We start from the raw sequence: 16,561 nt of genomic DNA, 5'->3' as shown, positions 1-16,561 counted from the left end.
TTGGTGCTGGATTAGAAACCAGGAGACATGAGTTCTAGTCTCGCCTTAGGTACAAAAACGAGCTGGGTGGCTTTGGGCCACTCATTCTCTCTCAAACCACCTCACAAAGTCGTTGTCATAGGGAAACTAGGAGGAGGAAAGAGTGTTAAGTATGGTCACTGCTTTGAGTTACTTGAAAAGTAATAAGGGCAGGATAAAAATCTAATAAATAAATAAATATAAAATAAGTATAATGTAGCTATTGCAGGAGCTAAAAACAGGTTAGATAGCACAATTCTCCATGTTAAAGTGACAACATGAATATCTTCAAAGAGGTATTTTATATCACTTTGATATCCTTGTTTGCAGGTCCTGGGCAAGGGACTGTTTTCACTTTTAGAACAATTTTAGTTATTGCAAGATATGTTTGTGAGCTAAAACTTACGTTTGCAACCACCTTCCTGAAATGCATAAAACCCTGGAGCACAATGATCACACTTGTCTCCAGCCACTCCTAGTGCACAGCGACACTGTCCTCCTTCATTACAATCTTCTGCAGCCGAGCCAATTTTATTGCAATGGCAGGGAAAGCAACTAGCTGTAGTACTGAGGCCATAATAACCAAACTGTAAGAAAGAAAGAAAAAAAGAATTTGGGTACTTTTTAAATCCTCCTCCTCCTTCTACTCTTCTAATACCACATTTGCTATAGACTCTTGCTGTTCTCTTTGGAAGCGCGTTAGAAAGGAGTGGTTTTTTTCTCTCTACTTTTTACAGCACAGAAAAATGTAAAAAAAAAAAAAAAAGCATTTGGGTACTTCTAAAAGTAATGCCCTGAGATTCTTCTAATAAAAAAAGAACAATGAAACATTTTAACAGTCAACTATCTACTAATATTTGTCAAAATGTAGAAATACATTAAGATCAGGTTGATTAGACAAAACCAATTAAATGCTAATGTCATAAATTTAACATTTAGAGGGAAAGTGCAATCTTTTACTAGCATATAAACAGCTCCTAAATGTGTTAGGTTTTTAATATTTTGATAGCTAGAATTTGCAAGTGTTGAAAACATGAAACTACTTTCAAAGGTATTTTTAAGATTGGTGAGATAAAAATCTTATTTCATTCCTAATTAATGCCAGATCCGCTGGCTGTATAATATTAGCCTTTATATTTTTAACAGATGGGTCAATTCTAAAATGTGACAAGAGGATAGGAGCCTATGATAATAAAGAGTTTGATTACATCAATTCAAGTATGCCTTTCTAGAGGTGAGCAGGACATCTGTTTCTATTTTGCTTTTTTGAATTTCCTAATTTTAAATTACTAGGAAAAAACCCCCTAAAGTTTAATGATAAAGCAATACTTCAATTATCTGAAGCTTTATCTCTATCCAACAGCTTTGTCGCATTCGCACAGACAGTATCGCTTTAAATGTTAATTTTTTTCCCCAATCAATTTTATTTATAAAACTGATGTCAGAATTCCTTGGAGTCTGAGAAATATGCTTTTGTCACTTCCCAGCATTCCTGCCTTGCAGATGCCAGCTGTATTTGGAATAAATAAAAGAAAGACAGATGTAAATTATCTAGGGTGATGAGAAGGCTCTATTCTCCAAGATCTCTGGAACTAAAATTAGGCCAGTCTGTTATGCTATCTCGGTGGGCAGTATGACTTTAAGCAAAAAAGAATAAAAGCCATTTTTTGTGTATCATCTTAGTTTGATTGTGCCTTTCAGTTACTATGAATTACTTCTAGATTGTTTCACCATTATACTGAAATTTAAATATATGTACCCTGTTTCCCCAAAAATAAGACATCCCCTGATAATAAGCCCAATCGGGCTTTTGAGCACATGCGCTAAAATAAGCTTCCCCCTGAAAATAAGCCCTCCCCAAAAATATTTAAACGCAGAGCTGGAAATCAGGTAAGACAGCAAGAGAAGCCCCATTTTGCTCCACGCGCCCCAAAAATAAGGCCAAGTGCTTATTTTGGGGTTCAAAAAAATATAAGACAGGGTCTTATTTTCAGGGAAACATGGTTTATATATGTATAAACAGAGAGACAGGGGCAGGTCTTGAGAATGTTATCTGGGATGAGTTTGATCCTGTGACCCCTGAGGACGTGGACAGGATTCTGGGTAGACTGAACGCGACCACTTGTTTATTGGACCCGTGTCCTTCCTGGTTAGTACACGAGGAAGTGACACGAGGCTGGCTCCAGGGGATTATAAACGCTTCGCTGAGTGAGGGTGACTTTCCCGCCGCCTTGAAAGAGGCGGTGGTGAGGCCTCTCCTCAAGAAGCCTTCCCTGGACCCGGCAATGTTGGTAAATTATCGTCCGGTCTCCAATCTTCGCTTTGTTGCGAAGGTTGTTGAGAGTGTGGTCGCGCAACAGCTCCCCCAGCACCTGGATGAAACGACGTATCTGGATCCGTTCCAGTCGGGCTTCAGGCCCGGGTACAGCACGGAAACGGCATTGGTCGCGTTGGTTGATGATCTCTGGAGGGCTCGGGACAGGGGGTGCTCCTCTGTCCTGGTCCTGTTAGATCTCTCAGCGGCTTTTGATACCATCGACCATGGTATCATGCTGCACCGGTTGGAAGAGTTGGGGGTGGGAGGCACTGTGTTGCGGTGGTTCTCCTCCTTTCTCTCTGACCGGTCGCAGTCTGTGTTGACAGGGGGACAGAGGTCGACCCCGAGGCCCCTCATATGTGGGGTGCCGCAAGGGTCGGTCCTCTCGCCTCTCCTGTTCAACATTTATGTGAAGCCGCTGGGCGAGATCATCCGTGGTTTCGGGGTGGAGTACCATCAGTACGCTGACGACACCCAGCTGTACATCTCCACCCCGGATCACCCCAACGATGCCCTTGAAGTGATGTCCCGGTGCCTGGAGGCCGTACGGATCTGGATGGGGAGGAACAGGCTCAGGCTCAACCCATCCAAGACTGAGTGGCTGTGGTTTCCGACGTCCCGATATAGTCAGTTGACACCATCACTGACTATTGGGGGCGAATCATTGGCCCCCACGGAGAGGGCTCGCAACTTGGGCGTCCTCCTGGACTCACGGCTGTCTTTAGAAGAGCACTTGACGGCCGTGACCGGGAGGATTTTTCATCAGGTTCGCCTGATTCGCCAGTTGCGTCCCTTTCTGGATCGGGACTCTTTACGCACGGTCACTCATGCCCTTGTCACCTCCCGCCTGGACTATTGCAACGCTCTCTACATGGGGCTCCCCTTGAGGAGCACCCGGAGGCTCCAACTGGCGCAGAGTGCGGCCGCGCGGGTGGTAATGGGAGCGACATGGCGTTCCCATGTAACACCTCTCCTGCGCGAGCTGCACTGGCTCCCGGTGGTCTTCCGGGTGCGCTTCAAGGTTTTGGTTACCACCTTTAAAGCGCTCCATGGCTTAGGACCCGGGTACTTGCGGGACCGCCTACTACCACCAATAGCCTCCCACCGGCCGGTACGCTCCCATAGAGAGGGGCTCCTCCGGGTGCCGTCAGCCAAACAATGCCGACTGGCGGCCCCCAGGGGGAGAGCCTTCTCTGTGGGGGCACCTACTATCTGGAACGAGCTCCCCCCAGAGATACGGAGGATCCCGGATCTGCGCACCTTCCGCCGCGCCTTAAAGACCTTACTATTTCACCAGGCCGGCCTGGCCTAATTTTCCCCCTCTTTTATAAAAGATTTTTAAAATTTTAAATATTTTTTAGTATTTATATATTCAATTTTAAATTGGTTTTAAAAGTTTGGGGTTTTAAATTTGTCGGGGCCAAAATTATTTAATTTGATTTTATTCTATTTTTTAAATTTTGTATTGTATGTGTTTTTATTGTTTGGCTGTGCACCGCCCTGAGTCCTTCGGGAGTAGGGCGGTATAGAAATCTAATAAATAAATAAATAAATAAATAAATAAATACATTGTTAGACCCTGTGGACAAATAATTAGTAAAAACATAATGTGTTAGTAATGTAATTGCTGTTTTTTTACCAAGCATTTATCACATCTCTTTCCGACTACATTGGCTTTGCATTGGCAGAGGCCAGTTTCATGATGACAGATGTTGGAAAACGAGCCATTTATGTCACATTCACAAGCTTAGATATAAAATGAACAAAGAGAAAAGATGATTATTATTGTGACAAAATACATAATAGTAACTATTATATAATTTTTTTTCCAAATAAAATGTAGAATTCAATTTCTTACTTTTCTATAGTCTGGGCATTACTATTTTAAATTTATATCTTTGGAAAAACAAATTAATGTTACAATCCAAGGAACTCCAAGTGTATTTCTACTCAAAGGAAAGTTCCCTGATTTTATTAATGCGTGAATTGTGTTTATGATTGTCTCACAATCTTGGGGTGGGGAGAGCTCAAATGCAGAAAAAGGAGATACATTGTTGATTGGTCAGTGTTGAAAAGATACTGAAAATAAGTACTGTACTGAAAATCACTACACATTTTTAAATTAGAAATACATACTCTCCACTCTAATCTTAAAATCAACAATTGTAAGCAATGTCCTTGTGGTAAAACAAAATGCTTTGGCAAAGTCTATGAAAAGTTCATGCAGAACAACAGTTTGAAACAAGATATGATACGCCCAGTGAAAGTGTTTAGCATCAGGGGACCAAACTGGTCAAAATGGCTGTAGTCAACTAAAAATACTTTATATTTAATTCATCATGAGGAACTCACCATAACAATGTTTGTTGGTCACTGCATCCCCATAATAGCCATCAGCACACCTTTCACAGTGACGTCCCACAGTATTTCCAATGCATTTCAAACACTCCCCTGTAACTGAATGACAGTGGCCATCTTCCAATGGGTTTACATTGCCATTGCAGTCACAAGGAATACATGGTTTTCCTGGCACTAACGGATTGCCATAATATCCATTTGCACATCTGCACATAAGATAGGACAATTGCATCAGAGTAGAAGTTTGTTGGTTGGTTTGTTTATTATGCCACCCATCTTACGGATACAGTGATTCTGTTTAGATAGTAAGACTACAATCACATTTCCAATTTATTTTTATAATTTGGACCTATTGTGCAAAAAGAAAAAACATTACAGAAAGATACCATGCTTAACAAAGTTATATAACAAAGCAAAAGATGGATCAATACAGTAACAACAGCTCTTATAAGGAAGAAATGGCAAACTGTAGACAGCTCTGTTAAAGTCCACAACTGCAGCAGGATAAAGAACTGACAATAGACCAACTTGTCATAATTCCTCTCCATGTCTGGAATGGATTTGAGATGACCCACAAATGCTTCATACAGTTGTTCCTGATAAGGAGACCATAAGATAGTGGTCTCTGGTGGATCAGGGTGATGAGGGAATAGCAAACCTTTTGCTCAAATCACGGTTGGCCGTTTCAAAGGGACACTGAGTTTACATGCTTCTTTTTCTAACCACTTTCAGAAATTGCTTATTAACTGCTTTTGTAATTGTAGTTGCTGTTATTGTAACCTTTGGATCAATAATCAAGTTTGATAGCTCTAGCTCTAAGGACCTTCAATCCTTAGCGAAGAGGTTTTAAACACAAATTTAAGGACTAAAAATGTTTTGAAATAAACAGCAAAAGGGGATTAGAATTTAAATTTTAGAAAGTTACAAATGAACTAATATCCATCTGTAGGAAATAGGTTTCAATAAAAACTTGGAATTAATTATAAGATTCCTTCCTATGGGAAAATGCTGCTGTTTTGAATTTTCTTTTTTTTTAAAAGTCAGACTTTGAAGATTGGACATTAGAGGAAACCAGAAGAACTATAGATTAAAGGAGAAGAACACTTAAATTTTATTTACTAATATAGAATGAAAACAAAATATTTTAATATTTAATACATTGAGGGAAATTTTTGAACAATGCACCTAGAAGTTAATTTTAAGAGTGTCTGCCTCTATAGATAGACTCTGTTTAAAAGACAAGACTAAAAATGATTGAAAATGCATTTAAGAATGACAGGCTGTCAGAATTATATGTAAAAGATGCTATGCTGCAGATACCAATGAAACCAGCTGATGTCTTAATAATTAAAAGGTATATATAAATAACAAAGCAACAGAGTGACCTGGATAAGTTTACTATTTAATTGGACTTACAAAAGAAAGCTTTGAAGAATTTTGGGAGAAGGAACAAAGAAAAAAAATGGAAAAAATGAAGTTCTAGGACACCCTTTGAAGGAACTAAAGGTCAAGATTGTTGAAAGTAAAAGGAAGGAGATAAAGCTGATTTATTTTATCAAGGTTAAAATAGAATATTATTATCTCTGATTTTAATGCACTTTTATTGATCAGAACTGAACAACAAATTATTAAGGACTTGTTTATGGATAAAGAAAGACATATATAAATAAGAAATATTCTGTTGTATAAATTACTAAAATGTTTATATGTGTGATGAAGGAGGAAGTCATTTCTTTATATATTTCTTTACTATATTCTTATGTTTTCCTTCTTTACATTTTTTCTTTACATTTTTTTCTGCAATTTCTATTTTTTTATTTATTTATTTCTCTTTTTTAATTTTCATTTAAACAGCTATGGATATCACTCCAGCAAGGACTGGTCCAGTTCAGGGCAATTATCTTTTATTTTCCTGCAACCCCTTTAACTATTCTTATACTATGAACAAAATTACTTTCTTGCATAATCAACCATTCATTTCAAACAAAAGAACCTTACTGCCAACAACACCAATGTCATAGATGTTAAAGCAAAACATCATATTTTGATAGCTAGATATGCTAGTTAATGCTGAGACTATTTAGCAAATGTATTGAAAAGTTTAGATAGATTTGAAAGGAGTTTGTTTAAGATCAAATTTGCAACACATTTTGTATATCAAATAATTTATCTTCATGGTCACTTGCGTTTGATGTAATATAAGGTGATCTGCCCTATCAGGTAATTGGGCTTATTGGATCTTGAAGAAATAAACCAAACTGTACAAATTCCAAATATGTTTACAGGTAGTCCTCAACTTACAACCGCAATTGAGTCCAGAATTTATGTTGCTAAGTGAGAAATTTGTTAAGTGACAAATTTTATGACTTTTCTGGCCAAGTGAATCACTGCAGTTGTTAAATTAGTTACATGATTGTTAAGTAAATTTGACTTCAACATTGACTTTGCTTGTCAGAAGTTCTAAAAATAATCATATGACCCCGGGATACTGCAACTGTCATAAATATGAACCAGTTGTCAAGCATCCAAATATAAATCACATGACCATGGGAATGCCGCAAGGGTCATAAGTGTGAAAAATAGGCATAAGTCACTTTTTCAGGTTGTTGTAACTTCAAACTGTCACTAAATGAACTGTTGTAAGTTGAGGACTACCTGTACTTGATAGCAGTTTTGACTCTTTTTGAATATGAATAGTGAAGAGTTCACAAGAACTAATATGACCATTAGTTCGTACAGAGCTGTATTTAGGTTTAATTATATTTGACTAACAACAATTTCTGCTACTCCATACCTTTCACACCTGACTCCTGCATAACCTGGAGCACATTTATCACAGACAACTTCATCTCTGTTATCCAAATGACAAGTAGGACTGAAACTAAAAATAAACAATTTAAGAATTATCATATAGATTATACAAAGTTAATACATCAAATACATGCACAATTCATGACTGCACAATGTAGTAATTAGTGGACACTGAAAATACAATCAGTGCACAATCCTGTATGTGCCTATTCAAAATCAAGCCATACTCATTACCGTTTCAAATTGTGTTATACCTGTATAAGTATATACACCATTTCATTCTTAGCTACATGCATGTCCATCTGCATAAACAACTTTATAGTATCTGAAAGATTCAGTATTTAGGAGAGAAAAACTTTTAAATCCCTTAAAAGATAAACCCCTCCAGAATGTCTGAAACATTTACTGGACTGCTACCAATCACTTGGCAAGACTCAGCTTAAATTACTACTATTTCATATAAATAGCAAAATGCTAGCAGATTTTTTAAAAAATATTGAGCAGCACGCAACACTACTTTTCAAGAAGGGCACTACGTTCCAAGAAGGAACATTTTAACTTTTTAAAAAAAAAACTGAGAAAAACAAAACTTCTCCATTTGGGCCAACAAGAGTGATCATTTCAGAAGAATGAAGTGGAATTTTTGTCTTGACTTTCCCCCTTCCCATTCTGATTCTCCTTCCTCTGCTCTCTTGTCCCTTAGTGGCCCCGCCTGTCTGAAATTGCTGGAGTTTTCATATATCATTCCCAATAAGCAGTTTACTTGTTAGTAGCACTTCTCAGTGGACAGGCACATGGCTGACAATCTTCTGTGGTTCCCCTCGAAGGCATTCCGTAAAATCCTGGCAAACACTGCTCACAAGATTGCCCTGTGGTATTATGCTCACAAGCCTATAAACACACAAGAAGCCTTTTGATACTTAATTTGGATGGAATTTTATTCCCAGAGGGAGCTCAATATGAAAAAGCATGCAGATTTAGTATTCAAAGAACAAACACAAAGAAACAGGGATGCCAGTGGCAATAAGCTTTTGTAAACTCACAGCAACAACTTATGCATGCGCCCTTTACCAGAACTGATACACACATTTGATTTCATAAATTAGCTGTGTTACTTTGATGGGGAATGAAAGCAAATTAAATGTATTTTAATTTGGCAATCATACAATTCATTCAGGTATTTTTATTCTATCGTTAAAGAAATAATGCATAAGAAAATATTATCTGGAAATAATGTTCACAATAGGTTTTTTTAAAAAATAACTTAATTACCAGTTAGGAGCCACCCAGAATTACTTTGATGAGATGGTCGGCCATACAAAAAAAATAATATAATAAAATAATATACTCCAGTATTTTTCCATCCAGATCTATAGGAATTTGGCCATTGACTTGAATGGAAAAAAGCTGTAGCTTGCATTATAAAATATGTTTTACATTAGTTATAACTAAAGACAGGCTTCAAAGGTACTTTAATGTGCATAAAAAAGTAGGCTTTAAAGGTAGCAGAAATAGTTAGGAAAATGTGTATCCCTCCTTGTTTGATGCATGTTTAAAAATTCAACATTTTAAAAACCAGGAATGGTTTGATTTAGAAGCAGGACACAAAACTTACAATACAAACACCATGACTATCACATTCCGTTGCATGACCATTGCAATCACATGGTAGGCAAATCCCTCCGAAAAGTATTGCATCCACTCGATAGTACCCAGGAACACAGGACTAAAAATAGTATAAAAAAAGAAATTACAGCTAGCATGTGTTAATTATCATAAATCTGCACTCACGGATTCAGTATAGTGATATTTTGAAAACCCATTGAACCAAATCAAACGATATTACCTATAAATAAGACTTTACGATTTTGGATCTATAATGCTTTTTCAGGAAATTTAACAAAAACTGATTGCATAGAGATCTCACTCTATGCCTGACAATAATTTCAAACGCGAGCTAAACTATCTGAATTCTTAGAAAATATTTTCTAAAGATATTAATATCCTTATGAGTTTCATTAATAGATAAATAATAAATAATAAATTAATAATAACAGTTTTCACAAGAGAAAGGATAACAATTATATGATTTTAATTTTAGATCTAGCTATAGGGAAAATGAACTCTCACCAGGTTCCTTAAAAAATATAAGAGAGAGGTTATGTTATTCCCAAAGTGGAAAATATGTGAAGTTGTTTTAGACAGACAGAATAGGAAATGGTATTTTGGCACTGCAATTTTCAAAACTGCAGATCAAAAGGCAGTTTGTATGTAGACTGTAATTGATGTAAACTTCTAAAAAATTTATATAGATTAGGGATGTGACACAAAACCAAATTTGAAGGGAAAAAATGACTTGGTATGCACATTGGTGCCCATTAAATGCTTTAAAAGTCATATTTTTCCCTTTGGATCACACCGCACTGTCCTAATATGCATGCTAAGTGGCTATCTTAGAGTCAGTTACTAGAGTTATCTTAAAAGCCAGCATGGTATAGTAGTTAAGGTGCTGCACTGGAAACCAGGAAACTGTGCGTTCTAATCCCAATTTAGGCATGAAAGCTGACTGAGTGACTTTGGGTCCGCCATTTCTTCTCAGCCCAACCCACTTCACAGGATTATTGTTTTGGGGAAAATAGGAGGAAGTAGTATTGCTGCCTTGAGTCATATATAAAAATAATAAAGGAAGAAAATCAATCAATCAATCAATCAATCAATCTTTAGAAGTCTTATTCACTGAGGAGGACATCTTTATGGTAGATGCCTCACAATTTTGGAATTTTCTGAAAGAAGCAATGACTGCACATATTGTATCATTTTGGCAGTGCTGGCAAGTAACATTTTATTCTCTAATATATTTAATTCTGATCATATTTATTAAATATGGCCTTTTAAATACATTACTTGGGAGGGTTGTTTTGGTTTTGATGATCAGTGGTTACTGATTGTGCTTGATGATTTTTGCTGCTTACTACTTGGTTACATGCTGATGTTTTTTGGTTGTACTTCTATATCTGGGTTCACTGATAAGTAAATTGATCAGGTGATCCCTTTGGAAAACCCATTTTTAAAATGAGGCAATACTATTACATAACAAATAAATAAATAAAATATTGAAATTACTTCACAAGATATTCCAGAGTAACCCTGTGGACATTCACAATATTCTACATGTACAGCTGAAGACAGATCTATGAGATTAGCATTTGCTGTATCCAAAGTCACAGAGTCCAATCTGTAATCACATAAAAATGGGAAATCAACAATGTAAACAATGTATTGTTTTTTTTCACTGTATAAAATAATGCATATCCACAAAATATACAAATGCACAACTAAAACTTTGCATTCTTTCTTGTTCTGAATGCATAATTCCACATAAAATACATTTCATAATCTATTATACATTCAGTAGTTCTAAATAAAATCCAGTTGTAATCAGTATAAGCTTTACAACATGTGTAATACAGCCAGGATCCTGGCAAATATGGGTAATGGATAATACAGGAAGCTGCAATTTCAGTTCAAATTATTTGTCTGTTATTCTTTTACATTCCCTACCACTTAATCCTATTTAACTAAAAAAAAATTGGGAACCTGAACATTACCTATATACAGATTTTTCTGCAGTGTTGTAACTCGCCCTAAGTAGAATACGGGTCACATTAACTAAAACTGTCATCAGGATGTCTCGATCTATTGACTTCTTTGTATTAAAATCAATGAAATTTTCAGAGATAAGATGCACTGTACTGGAATATTCCTCATATGGTTGTAAAGACAGCCCTTCAGATCTTGTAGACAGAATATGTCCATTGCCCTGAAATGACAGGTATTGTTGTTTTATACATTTCTAAAGTATAACTGGAAATTGTTTAAAATTACACTTAATGGAAACCATACAAGGTTCCCAACATTGCTCTTTTCCCCAAAACCCACTCTATCTTTTCCAAACTTCACATTTCTTTTAAGAGTATGTAATATGTTTTGAATCTGAAACTGTTCTTAATGGAAAACATCAGTTTCAAATGTCATATATCTTTATCTATACGTCAATTATATTGGAAGTACATCAAGATTTGAAAAAAAAGTATGTTTCAAGTGCAAAACCTTCCACTTTCTAAACTCTGCTCAAATAGGTGTATTCTGAACAATCCAAATTCAAAACCTTCTGCACACCATTAATTTCTTTCAAACAATCTTATACAATTTTCCAGGTGTAAAGTAATATTAAGAAATGCCTAGATCATGAATTTAAACACATTTTCATGGAAACAAAACCCACTTAGCCATAAAAACCCACTTAACATCTTTACTTCCCCATCCAAATCAAGTCTCAATACAACTGGAAGATACCATGATGGAGAAGACAACTCTTGACTTTAAATCAGATGCACTAACAGAGTACACAAATATCACCACATTAAAGGACCATCTGCAGAAATTCAGAAAACCCTCTAGGAAGCACTGCCAAAGGAACAAGAACTTCTATCAGAAGAAGGAACTACAGGTAGTCCCCGACTTACAACAATTCATTTAGTGACCATTCAAAGTTACAACAGCACCAAAAAAAGTAATTTATGACCGTTTTTCACACTTACGACCTTTGTAGCAACCCCATGATCATGTGATCAAAATTCAGACGCTTGGCAACCGATCCATATTTATGACCATTGCTGAGTCCCAAGGTCATGTGATCACTTTTTGTGACCTTCTGACAAGCAAAGTCAGTGGGGAAACCAGATTCACTTAACAACTGAGTTACTAATTTATGTACTGCTGTGGTTCACTTAACAACTGAGGCAAGCAAAGTTGTAAAATGGTGCAAAACTCACAACAGATGTCTCACTTAACAATAGAAATTTGGGCCTCAATTATGGTCGTAAATCGAGGACTACTTGTACCAAGTCAGGAACTTTCTCCCACAAAAGCATTCAGAATACTTTATGCATTCATACTTTGTATCCTTGCCCATTTAACACGATTACCTGGATAATAACATCAACACTAGATACCAAGTCACTATCTGTACTGTCCATGGGAATATCATATGACACGGTATACTTTAAATAGCCACCAAAGGCAGTGAGCTGAAAGCATAAAAGGCAAGAATTCAAAAGTGTTATTTTTTATCTTCTTTTTCATTTAGCAATATGAAGATGAAATATAAATTTTTCATCAAATAACATAGTTTTCACCTTTTTAAGATTTCTTATTAAATTATCTGTTAAAATGCTAGATTAGACACAAAACAAATAAATCCTAAGAAAAATCTTATTTTCTATATTTACCATCACATTCTAACATCTATGTCTAACTTGACAGAGTTTTATATATTCTGATTTTTTAAAATTCCGAACTTCTTTTTAGTTTCACTATCTTTCCATTACATAAAATTGTAAATTTTCAAAACTGATTCTTAGTTTTTGGAACAACTGCAGTGCCTAAATATAATTATTGTTTAACATCTAAATTGTATCTTGCAACAGTTCTCTGAATATTTCTTAAATCAAATCTTTCCTGTACAATGAGTAAATCATAAATATAGACATGGAAGAACAGCTACTATATTTAAATACACATTCCTTTTTGCGCACAATGTTTGCATCTTAATTCCAACACCAATATTTTTTGGGCGGAGGCAAAGATGACTTATATTCCAGATATAACTTTAATAATCCTAATATGATAAGATTCCTAGTAAAAGATGCCCTATGCATTTTTAAACATTACATTATATACATAATAAAGTGAATATGCAATGCAGAAAACTTGATACATACACAGAACACTGAAAAAAACACATTTCCTCCAGACTTACCTTATTTCCAAGGTATGATTTAGGTGCAGACCAGTAATAAGGAGGGTTTAGTACTTTTGCAACTTCAGTGTCGTTAATAGTTATTTGATGAGATTTATCAAACTGATCTTCTTGAGGTTGTATAGTTTTTGAAGAATATAGAGCTGTCATCTCCCACCCAGTCATAGAAGACACCTTAATAAAACAGGAAACTTGATGAAGCATTTAAGTAATCAAGAAACAGAGAGAAAGTTTGTGATTGTGTGTGTTTTCCTTTAGCAAAACTCTATTTTTATTTGGCCCACAATATGTTATTGGGGGCCTGATAGAGATGGACTCGGAAACAGAGCTAGTTAAGGACTGTATGATAAAATGGGCGCAGAATTTTGAACAGCCAATAATGATGGAAACGTGGGAGAAAATATGGGTAACAAATGTGAAATTTACCAAAGCGCAAAATTTAAGGGAGAACTTTTATAAAATGTTTTATAGATGGCATCTAGATCCAAAAAAGTTATCTCGTATGTATCCGAATGTACAACCAAAATGTTGGAGATGTAATTGTGAGGATGCTACTTATTTTCACATTTGGTGGACATGTAAAAAGGTTAAAGCGTTTTGGATTAAAATCTGGTGGATTTTACAAAATATTCTTAAAAAGAGGTTGAAATTTACACCACAGCTGTTTCTTTTGGGTATAGTTACGGATTGTACAGTTATAGAGACTAAATTGATTTTGAATTTAATAACTGCAGCAAGACTGTTGGTGGCACAATATTGGAAGAAGCAAGGTTTACCTACAATCCAAGAGTGGACAATGAAAGTTATAAATCTAGCGGAAATGGCAAAAATCTCGGCGTACCTGAAGGATCATTCAAATGAAAGATATTTAAGAGACTGGAGAAGGTGGATAGATTATATTCAAAATAAATATCGGAATAAGAAATTGCAGATAGGTTATGAATGATTATATAGATATTTAGTGTGTCTTTAAGTAATAAAGCTAGGCGGGTAATTAGGGAATTGAAGAAACAAGAGATGTGAAATGTCATAATTGTTTAGATTAGGATTGATTATGATTGTTGAAGTTTATACCCTGTAATTTGTTCTGGGAAGGGGAGGGGGGGAGGGGGGAGGTTGAGGTAGGGAAGGGGGGGGGGAATATGTAAACTTTTTGTAAAACTTTTCAATAAAAAAAAATATGTTATTGGGGGCAGAGTAAGAAGCAAAATAGAAATCACAAGATATGGTTTTTCCCAATGAAAGCATTAAAATGCTTTATATAGGAATGTGGTTTCAGATTAGCTGTTTATGAGGGCAGTACAAAGAGTTTGAGTGGCTTTATGTAGTATGTAGTCACATGTAGTATGCCTACATATAAACAGATAATGCTTCTTTATTGGGACTGCTAGCAAACTGAAGAAGCTGTCCATCAGAAGTACTAGAACACGTGTGTCAATCTTGCCGCGTCACATTGCCATCATGTGACGTTTCACAACGTTTTCCCATTTGCAGAGCTGGGCGTGGGCTGGGCGTGACACATCTGGCCTATGGGCTGCCAGTTTGACACTCCTGTTCTAGAGATAACCTAGAAAGATTTGAACACATCTTCCAGAAGATGCCTCATACTTTACAGGTTTAAATCAATTCATACTTTACAGGTTTATACATTTAAATCAATTCATAGTAATATATGAAAATAGCAACATATGTAAGTTACCAATTATACGTGTACAAAAATAACAATTTTCAGATCTTACTAGAATAGTAGCATGAACAATATTATAGCAAAACCTGCAAAATCAACATGTAATAAGGCCTCAGTCATTCCTAACTGAATAATAGATGAAAGAGCCAGCCTGGCATGTATTGGTAAAACTTATTAGGGCATGGAGGAGGTATTACCCTTGTGAGAAATGTGCCCAGCCAGGATTTGAGTGTGGCAGCACTCAGTCATTTCTCCTAGGTAGGGTGGTAGAATATTTCTTATCATTAGAGAGTGGCTTCCCAGGCTATCCCATACTTTCCTGTTTTCCATGACATGCAATGCTGGTATACAAACAGTCCCCTACTGGAAAACACTTTTAACAGTTTTTAAACTAATATTATTGCAATACTCAGTTGCAAAACTAAACATTTTAAATTACTAATACTTCAAATTCAAGTATCTCTTTTACTTTAACTATTAGTGCTTGGTTTTCAATAGGGAAATTGTATGCAAACCTGCAACTGAACAGTATTTTCAAATATTATATCTTTAGATAATTTGCCGCTGTCTATAAATTAAACATATATAAAATAGAAGTATGAATTATGTTTTTCTCATTTGGGATCCAATCCATTATGTTTATCATATTCCATTTCTTAGATATTATTTGGCTTTTTAGTTTGAACCTAAATTGCAGACTTTTACACCTAAGTTTTTATTGAGTGAAATAATTAACAGAGTAAAAGCATTTATGGAAATCAGTTTGAGAAGGAATGCCTGCCAAGCAAAATTAACACAGGAAGGGTGTTCATGCTTGAGGAAAACAAATGAGATACTAATTGTGGGATATTAGTCATATTATACCTTAGTAGTGGACCAAGGAAGACTTTTACACACATCAGAAACACCAAAACAGAAGCATTCAGTGCAACCCTGTGGGTTTCTTTCTTGGAGATTATAGAATCCAGATTTGCAACGGTCACAATTTTCTCCTTCTACGTTTTCCTATGAACATAATCAGAACCAGCATACAATAAAACGTAGTTAGCAATTTTACCTTAATATTTTCTAGGACTTTTCTTCTGAAATAAAGTATTGAGTAGAAAATGTTCACCCCTTATATATTATGTGTCGATAAGTACTTGTATTTTATACTAAGAATGTCACATAATAAGCAAAGATACTAATCATCATACTGGCTATGGATACTGAGGCCACAGGTGCCACATAACTGATAATTATCAGTTCAAAAAAGTCAATCTACTTCATGGTCACAAAAAAAATCAACTTTTGCCATGATCATTTTTGCCATGATCATTTTTGCCATGATCATTTTTGGTTTGAATTTCATTCAGTTTCTTATTTTGGCAATATTGAGCCTAATGCTAGTTAAATGAAGTTTCTTGAAGTTTATAAAATCATATTAGAACATCAACTTCATTATAGATAGTAGACTTTTGCTCCTCAGTAAATAATGTGTGGCTAAATGTGAATGGTTAAAAAAAAAATCAACTAATGAATTCACAAGCATCCCCCCCAATATCATCTT

General features: G+C 35.7%; 1 protein-coding gene across 4 annotated transcripts in view; it reads right to left on the bottom strand.

Annotated features, from left to right (window-relative positions):
• Positions 1 to 16,561, bottom strand: part of LAMA1 (laminin subunit alpha 1) — a 97,581-nt gene that overhangs the window by 47,206 nt on the left and 33,814 nt on the right. For 3 of the 4 annotated variants that reach the window (XM_034429506.3, XM_034429507.3, XM_034429508.3), the window contains exons 11-21: positions 15,877 to 16,017; positions 13,326 to 13,499; positions 12,493 to 12,594; positions 11,113 to 11,324; positions 10,628 to 10,739; positions 9,120 to 9,230; positions 8,268 to 8,395; positions 7,488 to 7,574; positions 4,688 to 4,899; positions 3,975 to 4,081; positions 425 to 605 (exon numbers count right to left, since the gene is read on the bottom strand). In XM_034429506.3, the coding sequence (XP_034285397.2) occupies positions 425 to 605; positions 3,975 to 4,081; positions 4,688 to 4,899; positions 7,488 to 7,574; positions 8,268 to 8,395; positions 9,120 to 9,230; positions 10,628 to 10,739; positions 11,113 to 11,324; positions 12,493 to 12,594; positions 13,326 to 13,499; positions 15,877 to 16,017 (1,567 nt within the window). The remainder of the gene's footprint in view (positions 1 to 424; positions 606 to 3,974; positions 4,082 to 4,687; positions 4,900 to 7,487; positions 7,575 to 8,267; positions 8,396 to 9,119; positions 9,231 to 10,627; positions 10,740 to 11,112; positions 11,325 to 12,492; positions 12,595 to 13,325; positions 13,500 to 15,876; positions 16,018 to 16,561) is intronic. The other variant, XM_034429509.3, reaches the window with a different exon arrangement.

This window comes from Pantherophis guttatus, chromosome 3, assembly GCF_059756535.1.
Source record: "Pantherophis guttatus breed Tessera chromosome 3, ASM5975653v1, whole genome shotgun sequence".
Lineage (NCBI taxonomy): Eukaryota > Metazoa > Chordata > Lepidosauria > Squamata > Colubridae > Pantherophis > Pantherophis guttatus.
The sequence above is the reverse complement of the archived record's forward strand: the minus strand, read 5'-3'. Positions and strand labels throughout refer to the sequence as shown.